We start from the raw sequence: 14,374 nt of genomic DNA on the forward strand, positions 1-14,374 counted from the left end.
AAACATGTGAGTGAGTCCTCTGCCAAGTCTCCGTTTTTTGTGGTTTAAAGTCGACACCCCCGAATTCCGTTTCCTGTCTCCTCTTCAGTGGACAATACTGCCGCGGAGTCTCCCGTCAGTGAATTTTCGGTGATTTGGGAAGACACTAGATCTGCGTTTTTTCAGTCCTCCGAGCGGATGAGGAAGCATGCTGATAAGAGACGTCTGGATCCGCCTCTATTTCGTCCGGGAGACAAGGTCTGGCTTTCCTCCAAATATGTCCGTCTCAAGATACCATCATACAAGTTGGGCCCGCGGTTCATCGGTCCTTTCGAGATTCTGAACCAAATAAATCCAGTGGCTTACAAGCTGAAACTCCAGGCCTCCTTACGGATTCCCAACTCCTTTCACGTGTCGCTCCTCAAGCCTGTTGTCCTTAATGCTTTCTCTGACGATCCAGGTACCATTCCAGCTCCAGTCTCCGCTGAGGACGTCTTTGAGGTAGAGAACATTTTGGCCATCAAGAGGGTAAGAGGAAAGACTTTCTTTCTTGTGGATTGGAAGGGGTTTGGTCCTGAGGAGAGGCCTTGGGAGCCCAGGGAGAACATTCATGCCCCTCGTCTTCTAGAAAAGTTTCTTGCGGGCCTAAAGAAGAAGGGGCGTAAAGGGGGGGCTACTGTAGCGTTGGCGTCTCTGCCTCCTGCAGGGTACAGACGCCGTTCCCCTCACCACCACGGTCCCGGTCCGGCGTCCTCCAGCTCCACTGATGTAGCCCGGGGTGCGTGCACCCCGCGCAGTTCCCCGGGCACTGTGCTTAGGGCGCGTGCGCTCCCTCCCTCTTAAATGTGCCGTGCGTGCCGTCCTAAAGAGTCCCCGGCCAATGGCCGGAGGACTTCCCCTATATAAGGCACCTCCTCCAAAATGGAGGTGCCTGTGCAAGATTGATGTTTGTGTGCTAACACTCTCCTCAGTTCTCAGGTTCCAGTACCCACCAGCCTGTCTGTCAGCTGTGCCGGCCTGCCTGTCTATCTATCTGCTGTGACCACCAGCCTGCCTATCGGCTGTGCTTGTCTACAAGCATCACTTGCCTGTCTACCAGCCGTGCTCATCCGCTGTGCCTGTCGGCCTCGGCCATCAGTCCCGTGGGAGTCATCTGCTCTCACACAAGGTCGGTCCCAGAGTGGCACCTGGTTCACCTTCCCGGTCCCTCCTTTGTTCATGGAGTCGACTAAGCCGCCGTGTGGCCAGGGTCGGTCCGGGTAGGCAATTAGTTACGCCCCTCTGATCCCTCCTTGTATCACAGCACAGAGGTTCCACCACCCGGATCCTTAACAGCGCCAGGCTGGTGTGACCTGAATTTGTTGCAGGACATCACTCTCTGTACAACGATCATGTAAGTTCAGTGGCCCAAAGTAATTTAAACCCTTAAAACCACCAGTTACTTATTCAAATCTATGAAAATTGGCTATTTTCCCATTTTAATGCCAGTTGTGATGCCCAGAACTCACTTGGGCCAGGATGGAGTGACCTCAGTACGATGCAAGGCATCACTATGTATGTAATGGTAGCGTGAGATCAGTGGCCCAAAGTCATTTAACCCTTTGTTGCCCATTTTTGTGCTAGTATAATAATTTTTGGATCTGCTTTTAACTGTACTCATCCCAGGGCACCTCGCTGCTTTGTATTTTATCATTGTGATTTTTTGTTGTTAAACCAGTAAAGACTTTCCAGAATAAGAACCCAACTTCAGCATCAGAGGGCTGCATGTGATGGGGGGCTGCACGTGATGCGACTAATCGTTCCAGCACCTTGGGATCTCTATAAGCAGTTATCGCACTGATGCCCCATTATTATTATTAGGACCAGGATTCCAGCGGGTTTCTCTGCTGTCAATCATAGATCTGATGACGGGCGGGTCAGGGCACAGCAGGAGGAGTGCCAGGTGTCATTGTGGGCAGCAGCCTCCTCCCAGTGTGTGGAGTAGGGAAGTTGGCTCCCAGTCCTCCTCCTCCATCTCCGCCTCATTACAAGATGGCGGCCCCTGCAGCAGGTCCAGGCCCGGGCGGCTCCTCAGCCGTTACTCCCGGGAGCTCCGCCGCCCTCGTGGCTCCGAGTACCAGCAGCAGCAGCGTGAACCCCTTTCTGAGCGACTCAGAGGAAGAAGCTGAAGAAGAGGAGGAGGAGGAGGAAGAAGAAGATGAGGAAGATGTGTCTCCACTGGACGCCCGACCTGTTCCTTCCCTCACTGCCCGGTATCTGCTGGACGAGGGCGAACCTGCCTTGCTGCAAACCGCCGGGCCCCGACTGACTGTCCTCTCCGGGGAGCCCGGGCGAGTGCCGCTGGACGCGGTGGCGGCGCAGTTGCTGCGGGATCAGCTGCTGCTCACGGCTCTGGAGCTGCACACCGAGCTGCTGGAGACCGGCAGGGAGCTGCCCCGGCTCCGGGACTACTTCTCCAATCCCGGCAATTTCGAGAGACCGACTGCGGGGGCCCCGCCCACAACCGGCATCAGTAATCCCAACACCGGCGGACAGCTGAGTGAGTGACCGGGGCGGGGAGTGTGGTGTGCCACTGTCATCAGTCAGAAGGCTGCTGCATACATTCTCATTATACCATATAGTGTGTGTGTGTGTCCTGTCACAGTCCTCGCACTGTGTGTGTGTGTGTGTGTGTCCTGTCACAGTCCTTGCACTGTGTGTGTGTGTGTGTCCTGTCACAGTCCTTGCACTGTGTGTGTGTGTGTCCTGTCACAGTCCTCGCACTGTGCGTGTGTGTGTCCTGTCACAGTCCTCGCACTGTGTGTGTGTGTGTGTGTGTGTGTGTGTGTGTGTGTGTCCTGTCACAGTCCTCGCACTGTGTGTGTGTGTGTGTGTGTGTGTGTGTGTCCTGTCACAGTCCTCGCACTGTGCGTGTGTGTGTCCTGTCACAGTCCTTGCACTGTGTGTGTGTGTGTCCTGTCACAGTCCTCGCACTGTGTGTGTGTGTGTCCTGTCACAGTCCTCGCACTGTGTGTGTGTGTGTCCTGTCACAGTCCTCGCACTGTGTGTGTGTGTGTCCTGTCACAGTCCTCGCACTGTGTGTGTGTGTGTGTGTGTGTGTGTGTGTGTGTGTCCTGTCACAGTCCTCGCACTGTGTGTGTGTGTGTCCTGTCACAGTCCTCGCACTGTGTGTGTGTGTGTGTGTCCTGTCACAGTCCTCGCACTGTGTGTGTGTGTGTGTCCTGTCACAGTCCTCGCACTGTGTGTGTGTGTGTGTCCTGTCACAGTCCTCGCACTGTGTGTGTGTGTGTGTCCTGTCACAGTCCTCGCACTGTGTGTGTGTGTGTCCTGTCACAGTCCTCGCACTGTGTGTGTGTGTGTCCTGTCACAGTCCTCGCACTGTGTGTGTGTGTGTCCTGTCACAGTCCTCGCACTGTGTGTGTGTGTGTCCTGTCACAGTCCTCGCACTGTGTGTGTGTGTGTCCTGTCACAGTCCTCGCACTGTGTGTGTGTGTGTCCTGTCACAGTCCTCGCACTGTGTGTGTGTGTGTCCTGTCACAGTCCTCGCACTGTGTGTGTGTGTGTCCTGTCACAGTCCTCGCACTGTGTGTGTGTGTGTGTCCTGTCACAGTCCTCGCACTGTGTGTGTGTGTGTGTGTGTGTCCTGTCACAGTCCTCGCACTGTGTGTGTGTGTGTGTGTGTCCTGTCACAGTCCTCGCACTGTGTGTGTGTCCTGTCACAGTCCTCGCACTGTGTGTGTGTGTGTGTGTCCTGTCACAGTCCTCGCACTGTGTGTGTGTGTGTGTCCTGTCACAGTCCTCGCACTGTGTGTGTGTGTGTGTCCTGTCAGTCCTCGCACTGTGTGTGTGTGTGTGTCCTGTCAGTCCTCGCACTGTGTGTGTGTGTGTGTGTGTCCTGTCAGTCCTCGCACTGTGTGTGTGTGTGTCCTGTCAGTCCTCGCACTGTGTGTGTGTGTGTGTCCTGTCAGTCCTCGCACTGTGTGTGTGTGTGTGTCCTGTCAGTCCTCGCACTGTGTGTGTGTGTGTGTCCTGTCAGTCCTCGCACTGTGTGTGTGTGTGTGTCCTGTCAGTCCTCGCACTGTGTGTGTGTGTGTGTCCTGTCAGTCCTCGCACTGTGTGTGTGTGTGTGTCCTGTCAGTCCTCGCACTGTGTGTGTGTGTGTGTCCTGTCACAGTCCTCGCACTGTGGTGTGTGTGTCCTGTCACAGTCCTCGCACTGTGTGTGTGTGTCCTGTCACAGTCCTCGCACTGTGTGTGTGTGTGTCCTGTCACAGTCCTCGCACTGTGTGTGTGTGTGTCCTGTCACAGTCCTCGCACTGTGTGTGTGTGTGTGTGTGTGTCCTGTCACAGTCCTCGCACTGTGTGTGTGTGTCCTGTCACAGTCCTCGCACTGTGTGTGTGTGTCCTGTCACAGTCCTCGCACTGTGTGTGTGTGTCCTGTCACAGTCCTCGCACTGTGTGTGTGTGTCCTGTCACAGTCCTCGCACTGTGTGTGTGTGTCCTGTCACAGTCCTCGCACTGTGTGTGTGTCCTGTCACAGTCCTCGCACTGTGTGTGTGTCCTGTCACAGTCCTCGCACTGTGTGTGTGTGTCCTGTCACAGTCCTCGCACTGTGTGTGTGTGTGTGTGTCCTGTCACAGTCCTCGCACTGTGTGTGTGTGTGTGTGTGTCCTGTCACAGTCCTCGCACTGTGTGTGTGTGTGTGTGTGTCCTGTCACAGTCCTCGCACTGTGTGTGTGTCCTGTCACAGTCCTCGCACTGTGTGTGTGTCCTGTCACAGTCCTCGCACTGTGTGTGTGTCCTGTCACAGTCCTCGCACTGTGTGTGTGTCCTGTCACAGTCCTCGCACTGTGTGTGTGTCCTGTCACAGTCCTCGCACTGTGTGTGTGTCCTGTCACAGTCCTCGCACTGTGTGTGTGTCCTGTCACAGTCCTCGCACTGTGTGTGTGTGTCCTGTCACAGTCCTCGCACTGTGTGTGTGTGTGTCCTGTCACAGTCCTCGCACTGTGTGTGTGTGTCCTGTCACAGTCCTCGCACTGTGTGTGTGTGTCCTGTCACAGTCCTCGCACTGTGTGTGTGTGTCCTGTCACAGTCCTCGCACTGTGTGTGTGTGTGTGTGTCCTGTCACAGTCCTCGCACTGTGTGTGTGTGTGTGTGTCCTGTCACAGTCCTCGCACTGTGTGTGTGTCCTGTCACAGTCCTCGCACTGTGTGTGTGTGTGTGTCCTGTCACAGTCCTCGCACTGTGTGTGTGTGTGTCCTGTCAGTCCTCGCACTGTGTGTGTGTGTCCTGTCAGTCCTCGCACTGTGTGTGTGTGTCCTGTCACAGTCCTCGCACTGTGTGTGTGTGTGTGTGTGTGTGTGTGTCCTGTACAGTCCTCGCACTGTGTGTGTGTGTGTCCTGTCACAGTCCTCGCACTGTGTGTGTGTGTGTGTCCTGTCAGTCCTCGCACTGTGTGTGTGTGTGTGTCCTGTCAGTCCTCGCACTGTGTGTGTGTGTGTGTCCTGTCAGTCCTCGCACTGTGTGTGTGTGTCCTGTCACAGTCCTCGCACTGTGTGTGTGTGTCCTGTCAGTCCTCGCACTGTGTGTGTGTGTCCTGTCACAGTCCTCGCACTGTGTGTGTGTGTCCTGTCACAGTCCTCGCACTGTGTGTGTGTGTGTGTGTGTGTCCTGTCACAGTCCTCGCACTGTGTGTGTGTCCTGTCACAGTCCTCGCACTGTGTGTGTGTGTCCTGTCACAGTCCTCGCACTGTGTGTGTGTGTCCTGTCACAGTCCTCGCACTGTGTGTGTGTGTCCTGTCACAGTCCTCGCACTGTGTGTGTGTGTCCTGTCACAGTCCTCGCACTGTGTGTGTGTGTCCTGTCACAGTCCTCGCACTGTGTGTGTGTGTCCTGTCACAGTCCTCGCACTGTGTGTGTGTGTCCTGTCACAGTCCTCGCACTGTGTGTGTGTGTCCTGTCACAGTCCTCGCACTGTGTGTGTGTGTCCTGTCACAGTCCTCGCACTGTGTGTGTGTGTCCTGTCACAGTCCTCGCACTGTGTGTGTGTGTCCTGTCACAGTCCTCGCACTGTGTGTGTGTGTCCTGTCACAGTCCTCGCACTGTGTGTGTGGTGTGTGTCCTGTCACAGTCCTCGCACTGTGTGTGTGTGTCCTGTCACAGTCCTCGCACTGGTGTGTGTGTCCTGTCACAGTCCTCGCACTGTGTGTGTGTCCTGTCACAGTCCTCGCACTGTGTGTGTGTCCTGTCACAGTCCTCGCACGTGTGTGTGTGTCCTGTCACAGTCCTCGCACTGTGTGTGTGTCCTGTCACAGTCCTCGCACGGTGTGTGTGTGTGTCCTGTCACAGTCCTCGCACTGTGTGTGTGTCCTGTCACAGTCCTCGCACGTGTGTGTGTGTCCTGTCACAGTCCTCGCACTGTGTGTGTGTCCTGTCACAGTCCTCGCACTGTGTGTGTGTCCTGTCACAGTCCTCGCACTGTGTGTGTGTCCTGTCACAGTCCTCGCACTGTGTGTGTGTCCTGTCACAGTCCTCGCACTGTGTGTGTGTCCTGTCACAGTCCTCGCACTGTGTGTGTGTCCTGTCACAGTCCTCGCACTGTGTGTGTGTCCTGTCACAGTCCTCGCACTGTGTGTGTGTCCTGTCACAGTCCTCGCACTGTGTGTGTGTCCTGTCACAGTCCTCGCACTGTGTGTGTGTCCTGTCACAGTCCTCGCACTGTGTGTGTGTCCTGTCACAGTCCTCGCACTGTGTGTGTGTCCTGTCACAGTCCTCGCACTGTGTGTGTGTCCTGTCACAGTCCTCGCACTGTGTGTGTGTCCTGTCACAGTCCTCGCACTGTGTGTGTGTCCTGTCACAGTCCTCGCACTGTGTGTGTGTCCTGTCACAGTCCTCGCACTGTGTGTGTGTCCTGTCACAGTCCTCGCACTGTGTGTGTGTCCTGTCACAGTCCTCGCACTGTGTGTGTGTCCTGTCACAGTCCTCGCACTGTGTGTGTGTCCTGTCACAGTCCTCGCACTGTGTGTGTGTCCTGTCACAGTCCTCGCACTGTGCGTGTGTGTCCTGTCACAGTCCTCGCACTGCGTGTGTGTGTCCTGTCACAGTCCTCGCACTGTGTGTGTGTCCTGTCACAGTCCTCGCACTGTGTGTGTGTGTCCTGTCACAGTCCTCGCACTGTGTGTGTGTGTCCTGTCACAGTCCTCGCACTGTGTGTGTGTCCTGTCACAGTCCTCGCACTGTGCGTGTGTCCTGTCACAGTCCTCGCACTGTGCGTGTGTCCTGTCACAGTCCTCGCACTGTGTGTGTGTCCTGTCACAGTCCTCGCACTGTGTGTGTGTCCTGTCACAGTCCTCGCACTGTGTGTGTGTCCTGTCACAGTCCTCGCACTGTGTGTGTGTCCTGTCACAGTCCTCGCACTGTGTGTGTGTCCTGTCACAGTCCTCGCACTGTGTGTGTGTCCTGTCACAGTCCTCGCACTGTGTGTGTGTGTCCTGTCACAGTCCTCGCACTGTGTGTGTGTCCTGTCACAGTCCTCGCACTGTGTGTGTGTGTCCTGTCACAGTCCTCGCACTGGTGTGTGTGTCCTGTCACAGTCCTCGCACTGTTGTGTGTGTGTCCTGTCACAGTCCTCGCACTGTGTGTGTGTCCTGTCACAGTCCTCGCACTGTGTGTGTGTCCTGTCACAGTCCTCGCACTGTGTGTGTGTCCTGTCACAGTCCTCGCACTGTGTGTGTGTCCTGTCACAGTCCTCGCACTGTGTGTGTGTGTGTCCTGTCACAGTCCTCGCACTGTGTGTGTGTGTCCTGTCACAGTCCTCGCACTGTGTGTGTGTCCTGTCACAGTCCTCGCACTGTGCGTGTGTGTGTCCTGTCACAGTCCTCGCACTGTGCGTGTGTGTCCTGTCACAGTCCTCGCACTGTGGTGTGTGTGTCCTGTCACAGTCCTCGCACTGTGCGTGTGTGTGTCCTGTCACAGTCCTCGCACTGTGCGTGTGTGTGTCCTGTCACAGTCCTCGCACTGTGCGTGTGTGTGTCCTGTCACAGTCCTCGCACTGTGCGTGTGTGTGTCCTGTCACAGTCCTCGCACTGTGCGTGTGTGTGTCCTGTCACAGTCCTCGCACTGTGCGTGTGTGTGTCCTGTCACAGTCCTCGCACTGTGCGTGTGTGTGTCCTGTCACAGTCCTCGCACTGTGCGTGTGTGTGTCCTGTCACAGTCCTCGCACTGTGTGTGTGTGTCCTGTCACAGTCCTCGCACTGGTGTGTGTGTCCTGTCACAGTCCTCGCACTGTGTGTGTGTGTCCTGTCACAGTCCTCGCACTGTGTGTGTGTGTCCTGTCACAGTCCTCGCACTGTGTTGTGTGTGTCCTGTCACAGTCCTCGCACTGTGTGTGTGTCCTGTCACAGTCCTCGCACTGTGCGTGTGTGTGTCCTGTCACAGTCCTCGCACTGTGTGTGTGTGTCCTGTCACAGTCCTCGCACTGTGTGTGTGTGTCCTGTCACAGTCCTCGCACTGTGTGTGTGTGTGTCCTGTCACAGTCCTCGCACTGTGTGTGTGTGTGTCCTGTCACAGTCCTCGCACTGTGTGTGTGTCCTGTCACAGTCCTCGCACTGTGTGTGAGTCCTCGCACTGTGTGTGTGTCCTGTCACAGTCCTCGCACTGTGTGTGTGTCCTGTCACAGTCCTCGCACTGTGTGTGTGTCCTGTCACAGTCCTCGCACTGTGTGTGTGTGTCCTGTCACAGTCCTCGCACTGTGTGTGTGTGTCCTGTCACAGTCCTCGCACTGTTGTGTGGTGTGTCCTTCACAGTCCTCGCACTGTGTGTGTGTGTCCTGTCACAGTCCTCGCACTGTGTGTGTGTGTCCTGTCCCCAGTGCTGTCGCACTGTTGTGTGTGTCCTGTCACAGTCCTCGCACTGTGGTGTGTGTCACGTCCTCGCACTGTGCGTGTCTGACGTCCTCGCACTGAGAGATAGTCCTCGCACTGTGTGTGTGTCCTGTCACAGTCCTCGCACTGTGTGTGTGTCCTGTCACAGTCCTCGCACTGTGTGTGTGTCCTGTCACAGTCCTCGCACTGTGTGTGTGTGTCCTGTCACAGTCCTCGCACTGTGTGTGTGTGTCCTGTCACAGTCCTCGCACTGTGTGTGTGTGTGTCCTGTCACAGTCCTCGCACTGTGTGTGTGTGTGTCCCTGTCACAGTCCTCGCACTGTGTGTGTGTGTGTCCTGTCACAGTCCTCGCACTGTGCGTGTGTCCTGTCACAGTCCTCGCACTGTGCGTGTGTCCTGTCACAGTCCTCGCACTGTGCGTGTGTCCTGTCACAGTCCTCGCACTGTGCGTGTGTCCTGTCACAGTCCTCGCACTGTGCGTGTGTGTGTCCTGTCACAGTCCTCGCACTGTGCGTGTGTGTGTCCTGTCACAGTCCTCGCACTGTGCGTGTGTGTGTCCTGTCACAGTCCTCGCACTGTGCGTGTGTGTGTCCTGTCACAGTCCTCGCACTGTGCGTGTGTGTGTCCTGTCACAGTCCTCGCACTGTGCGTGTGTGTGTCCTGTCACAGTCCTCGCACTGTGCGTGTGTGTGTCCTGTCACAGTCCTCGCACTGTGCGTGTGTGTGTCCTGTCACAGTCCTCGCACTGTGCGTGTGTGTGTCCTGTCACAGTCCTCGCACTGTGCGTGTGTGTGTCCTGTCACAGTCCTCGCACTGTGCGTGTGTGTGTCCTGTCACAGTCCTCGCACTGTGCGTGTGTGTGTCCTGTCACAGTCCTCGCACTGTGCGTGTGTGTGTCCTGTCACAGTCCTCGCACTGTGCGTGTGTGTGTCCTGTCACAGTCCTCGCACTGTGCGTGTGTGTGTCCTGTCACAGTCCTCGCACTGTGCGTGTGTGTGTCCTGTCACAGTCCTCGCACTGTGCGTGTGTGTGTCCTGTCACAGTCCTCGCACTGTGCGTGTGTGTGTCCTGTCACAGTCCTCGCACTGTGCGTGTGTGTGTCCTGTCACAGTCCTCGCACTGTGCGTGTGTGTGTCCTGTCACAGTCCTCGCACTGTGCGTGTGTGTGTCCTGTCACAGTCCTCGCACTGTGCGTGTGTGTGTCCTGTCACAGTCCTCGCACTGTGCGTGTGTGTGTCCTGTCACAGTCCTCGCACTGTGCGTGTGTGTGTCCTGTCACAGTCCTCGCACTGTGCGTGTGTGTGTCCTGTCACAGTCCTCGCACTGTGCGTGTGTGTGTCCTGTCACAGTCCTCGCACTGTGCGTGTGTGTGTCCTGTCACAGTCCTCGCACTGTGCGTGTGTGTGTCCTGTCACAGTCCTCGCACTGTGCGTGTGTGTGTCCTGTCACAGTCCTCGCACTGTGCGTGTGTGTGTCCTGTCACAGTCCTCGCACTGTGCGTGTGTGTGTCCTGTCACAGTCCTCGCACTGTGCGTGTGTGTCCTGTCACAGTCCTCGCACTGTGCGTGTGTGTGTCCTGTCACAGTCCTCGCACTGTGCGTGTGTGTGTCCTGTCACAGTCCTCGCACTGTGCGTGTGTGTGTCCTGTCACAGTCCTCGCACTGTGCGTGTGTGTGTCCTGTCACAGTCCTCGCACTGTGCGTGTGTGTGTCCTGTCACAGTCCTCGCACTGTGCGTGTGTGTGTTCCTGTCACAGTCCTCGCACTGTGCGTGTCCTGTCACAGTCCTCGCACCTGCGTGTGCGTGTGGTGTCCTGTCACAGTCCTCGCACTGTGCGTGTCCTGTCACAGTCCTCGCACTGTGCGTGTCCTGTCACAGTCCTCGCACTGTGCGTGTCCTGTCACAGTCCTCGCACTGTGCGTGTCCTGTCACAGTCCTCGCACTGTGCGTGTCCTGTCACAGTCCTCGCACTGTGCGTGTCCTGTCACAGTCCTCGCACTGTGCGTGTGTCCTGTCACAGTCCTCGCACTGTGCGTGTGTCCTGTCACAGTCCTCGCACTGTGCGTGTGTCCTGTCACAGTCCTCGCACTGTGCGTGTGTCCTGTCACAGTCCTCGCACTGTGCGTGTGTCCTGTCACAGTCCTCGCACTGTGCGTGTGTCCTGTCACAGTCCTCGCACTGTGCGTGTGTCCTGTCACAGTCCTCGCACTGTGCGTGTGTCCTGTCACAGTCCTCGCACTGTGCGTGTGTCCTGTCACAGTCCTCGCACTGTGCGTGTGTCCTGTCACAGTCCTCGCACTGTGCGTGTGTCCTGTCACAGTCCTCGCACTGTGCGTGTGTCCTGTCACAGTCCTCGCACTGTGCGTGTGTCCTGTCACAGTCCTCGCACTGTGCGTGTGTCCTGTCACAGTCCTCGCACTGTGCGTGTGTCCTGTCACAGTCCTCGCACTGTGCGTGTGTCCTGTCACAGTCCTCGCACTGTGCGTGTGTCCTGTCACAGTCCTCGCACTGTGCGTGTGTCCTGTCACAGTCCTCGCACTGTGCGTGTGTCCTGTCACAGTCCTCGCACTGTGCGTGTGTCCTGTCACAGTCCTCGCACTGTGCGTGTGTCCTGTCACAGTCCTCGCACTGTGCGTGTGTCCTGTCACAGTCCTCGCACTGTGCGTGTGTCCTGTCACAGTCCTCGCACTGTGCGTGTGTCCTGTCACAGTCCTCGCACTGTGCGTGTGTCCTGTCACAGTCCTCGCACTGTGCGTGTGTCCTGTCACAGTCCTCGCACTGTGCGTGTGTCCTGTCACAGTCCTCGCACTGTGCGTGTGTCCTGTCACAGTCCTCGCACTGTGCGTGTGTCCTGTCACAGTCCTCGCACTGTGCGTGTGTCCTGTCACAGTCCTCGCACTGTGCGTGTGTCCTGTCACAGTCCTCGCACTGTGCGTGTGTCCTGTCACAGTCCTCGCACTGTGCGTGTGTCCTGTCACAGTCCTCGCACTGTGCGTGTGTCCTGTCACAGTCCTCGCACTGTGCGTGTGTCCTGTCACAGTCCTCGCACTGTGCGTGTGTCCTGTCACAGTCCTCGCACTGTGCGTGTGTCCTGTCACAGTCCTCGCACTGTGCGTGTGTCCTGTCACAGTCCTCGCACTGTGCGTGTGTCCTGTCACAGTCCTCGCACTGTGCGTGTGTCCTGTCACAGTCCTCGCACTGTGCGTGTGTCCTGTCACAGTCCTCGCACTGTGCGTGTGTCCTGTCACAGTCCTCGCACTGTGCGTGTGTCCTGTCACAGTCCTCGCACTGTGCGTGTGTCCTGTCACAGTCCTCGCACTGTGCGTGTGTCCTGTCACAGTCCTCGCACTGTGCGTGTGTCCTGTCACAGTCCTCGCACTGTGCGTGTGTCCTGTCACAGTCCTCGCACTGTGCGTGTGTCCTGTCACAGTCCTCGCACTGTGTGTGTGTCCTGTCACAGTCCTCGCACTGTGTGTGTGTCCTGTCACAGTCCTCGCACTTGTGTGTGTGTGTCCTGTCACAGTCCTCGCACTGTGTGTGTGTGTGTGTCCTGTCACAGTCCTCGCACTGTGTGTGTCCTGTCACAGTCCTCGCACTGTGTGTGTCCTGTCACAGTCCTCGCACTGTGTGTGTCCTGTCACAGTCCTCGCACTGTGTGTGTCCTGTCACAGTCCTCGCACTGTGTGTGTCCTGTCACAGTCCTCGCACTGTCGTGTGTCCTGTCACAGTCCTCGCACTGTGTGTGTCCTGTCACAGTCCTCGCACTGTGTGTGTCCTGTCACAGTCCTCGCACTGTGTGTGTCCTGTCACAGTCCTCGCACTGTGTGTGTCCTGTCACTGTCCTCGCACTGTGTGTGTCCTGTCACTGTCCTCGCACTGTGTGTGTCCTGTCACTGTCCTCGCACTGTGTGTGTCCTGTCACAGTCCTCGCACTGTGTGTGTCCTGTCACTGTCCTCGCACTGTGTGTGTCCTGTCACTGTCCTCGCACTGTGTGTGTCCTGTCACTGTCCTCGCACTGTGTGTGTCCTGTCACTGTCCTCGCACTGTGTGTGTCCTGTCACTGTCCTCGCACTGTGTGTGTCCTGTCACTGTCCTCGCACTGTGTGTGTCCTGTCACTGTCCTCGCACTGTGTGTGTCCTGTCACTGTCCTCGCACTGTGTGTGTCCTGTCACTGTCCTCGCACTGTGTGTGTCCTGTCACTGTCCTCGCACTGTGTGTGTCCTGTCACTGTCCTCGCACTGTGTGTGTCCTGTCACTGTCCTCGCACTGTGTGTGTCCTGTCACTGTCCTCGCACTGTGTGTGTCCTGTCACTGTCCTCGCACTGTGTGTGTCCTGTCACAGTCCTCGCACTGTGTGTGTCCTGTCACAGTCCTCGCACTGTGTGTGTCCTGTCACAGTCCTCGCACTGTGTGTGTCCTGTCACAGTCCTCGCACTGTGTGTGTCCTGTCACAGTCCTCGCACTGTGTGTGTCCTGTCACAGTCCTCGCACTGTGTGTGTCCTGTCACAGTCCTCGCACTGTGTGTGTCCTGTCACAGTCCTCGCACTGTGTGTGTCCTGTCACAGTCCTCGCACTGTGTGTGTCCTGTCACAGTCCTCGCACTGTGTGTGTCCTGTCACAGTCCTCGCACTGTGTGTGTCCTGTCACAGTCCTCGCACTGTGTGTGTCCTGTCACAGTCCTCGCACTGTGTGTGTGTGTCCTGTCACAGTCCTCGCACTGTGTGTGTGTGTCCTGTCACAGTCCTCGCACTGTGTGTGTGTGTCCTGTCACAGTCCTCGCACTGTGTGTGTGTCCTGTCACAGTCCTCGCACTGTGTGTGTGTCCTGTCACAGTCCTCGCACTGTGTGTGTGTCCTGTCACAGTCCTCGCACTGTGTGTGTGTGTGTCCTGTCACAGTCCTCGCACTGTGTGTGTGTGTGTGTGTGTGTGTGTGTCCTGTCACAGTCCTCGCACTGTGTGTCCTGTCACAGTCCTCGCACTGTGTGTCCTGTCACAGTCCTCGCACTGTGTGTGTCCTGTCACAGTCCTCGCACTGTGTGTGTCCTGTCACAGTCCTCGCACTGTGTGTGTCCTGTCACAGTCCTCGCACTGTGTGTGTCCTGTCACAGTCCTCGCACTGTGTGTGTCCTGTCACAGTCCTCGCACTGTGTGTGTCCTGTCACAGTCCTCGCACTGTGTGTGTCCTGTCACAGTCCTCGCACTGTGTGTGTCCTGTCACAGTCCTCGCACTGTGTGTGTCCTGTCACAGTCCTCGCACTGTGTGTGTCCTGTCACAGTCCTCGCACTGTGTGTGTCCTGTCACAGTCCTCGCACTGTGTGTGTCCTGTCACAGTCCTCGCACTGTGTGTGTCCTGTCACAGTCCTCGCACTGTGTGTGTCCTGTCACAGTCCTCGCACTGTGTGTGTCCTGTCACAGTCCTCGCACTGTGTGTGTCCTGTCACAGTCCTCGCACTGTGTGTGTCCTGTCACAGTCCTCGCACTGTGTGTGTCCTGTCACAGTCCTCGCACT

The 14,374-nt window shown here is 56.9% G+C and overlaps 1 protein-coding gene across 4 annotated transcripts in view; it reads left to right on the forward strand.

Moving 5' to 3' along the window:
- Positions 1 to 1,954: 1,954 nt before the first annotated feature.
- RELCH (RAB11 binding and LisH domain, coiled-coil and HEAT repeat containing) overlaps positions 1,955 to 14,374 on the forward strand; it is a 175,672-nt gene continuing 163,252 nt past the window's right edge. For all 4 annotated transcript variants that reach the window (XM_073678653.1, XM_073678655.1, XM_073678657.1 and 1 more), the window contains exon 1: positions 1,955 to 2,518. In XM_073678653.1, the coding sequence (XP_073534754.1) occupies positions 2,011 to 2,518 (508 nt within the window). In that variant the 5' untranslated portion in view covers positions 1,955 to 2,010. The remainder of the gene's footprint in view (positions 2,519 to 14,374) is intronic.

Source organism: Phyllobates terribilis, unplaced genomic scaffold (assembly GCF_046119375.1).
Source record: "Phyllobates terribilis strain yellow unplaced genomic scaffold, ASM4611937v1 Scaffold_4__5_contigs__length_816908805, whole genome shotgun sequence".
Taxonomy (NCBI): Eukaryota; Metazoa; Chordata; class Amphibia; order Anura; family Dendrobatidae; genus Phyllobates; species Phyllobates terribilis.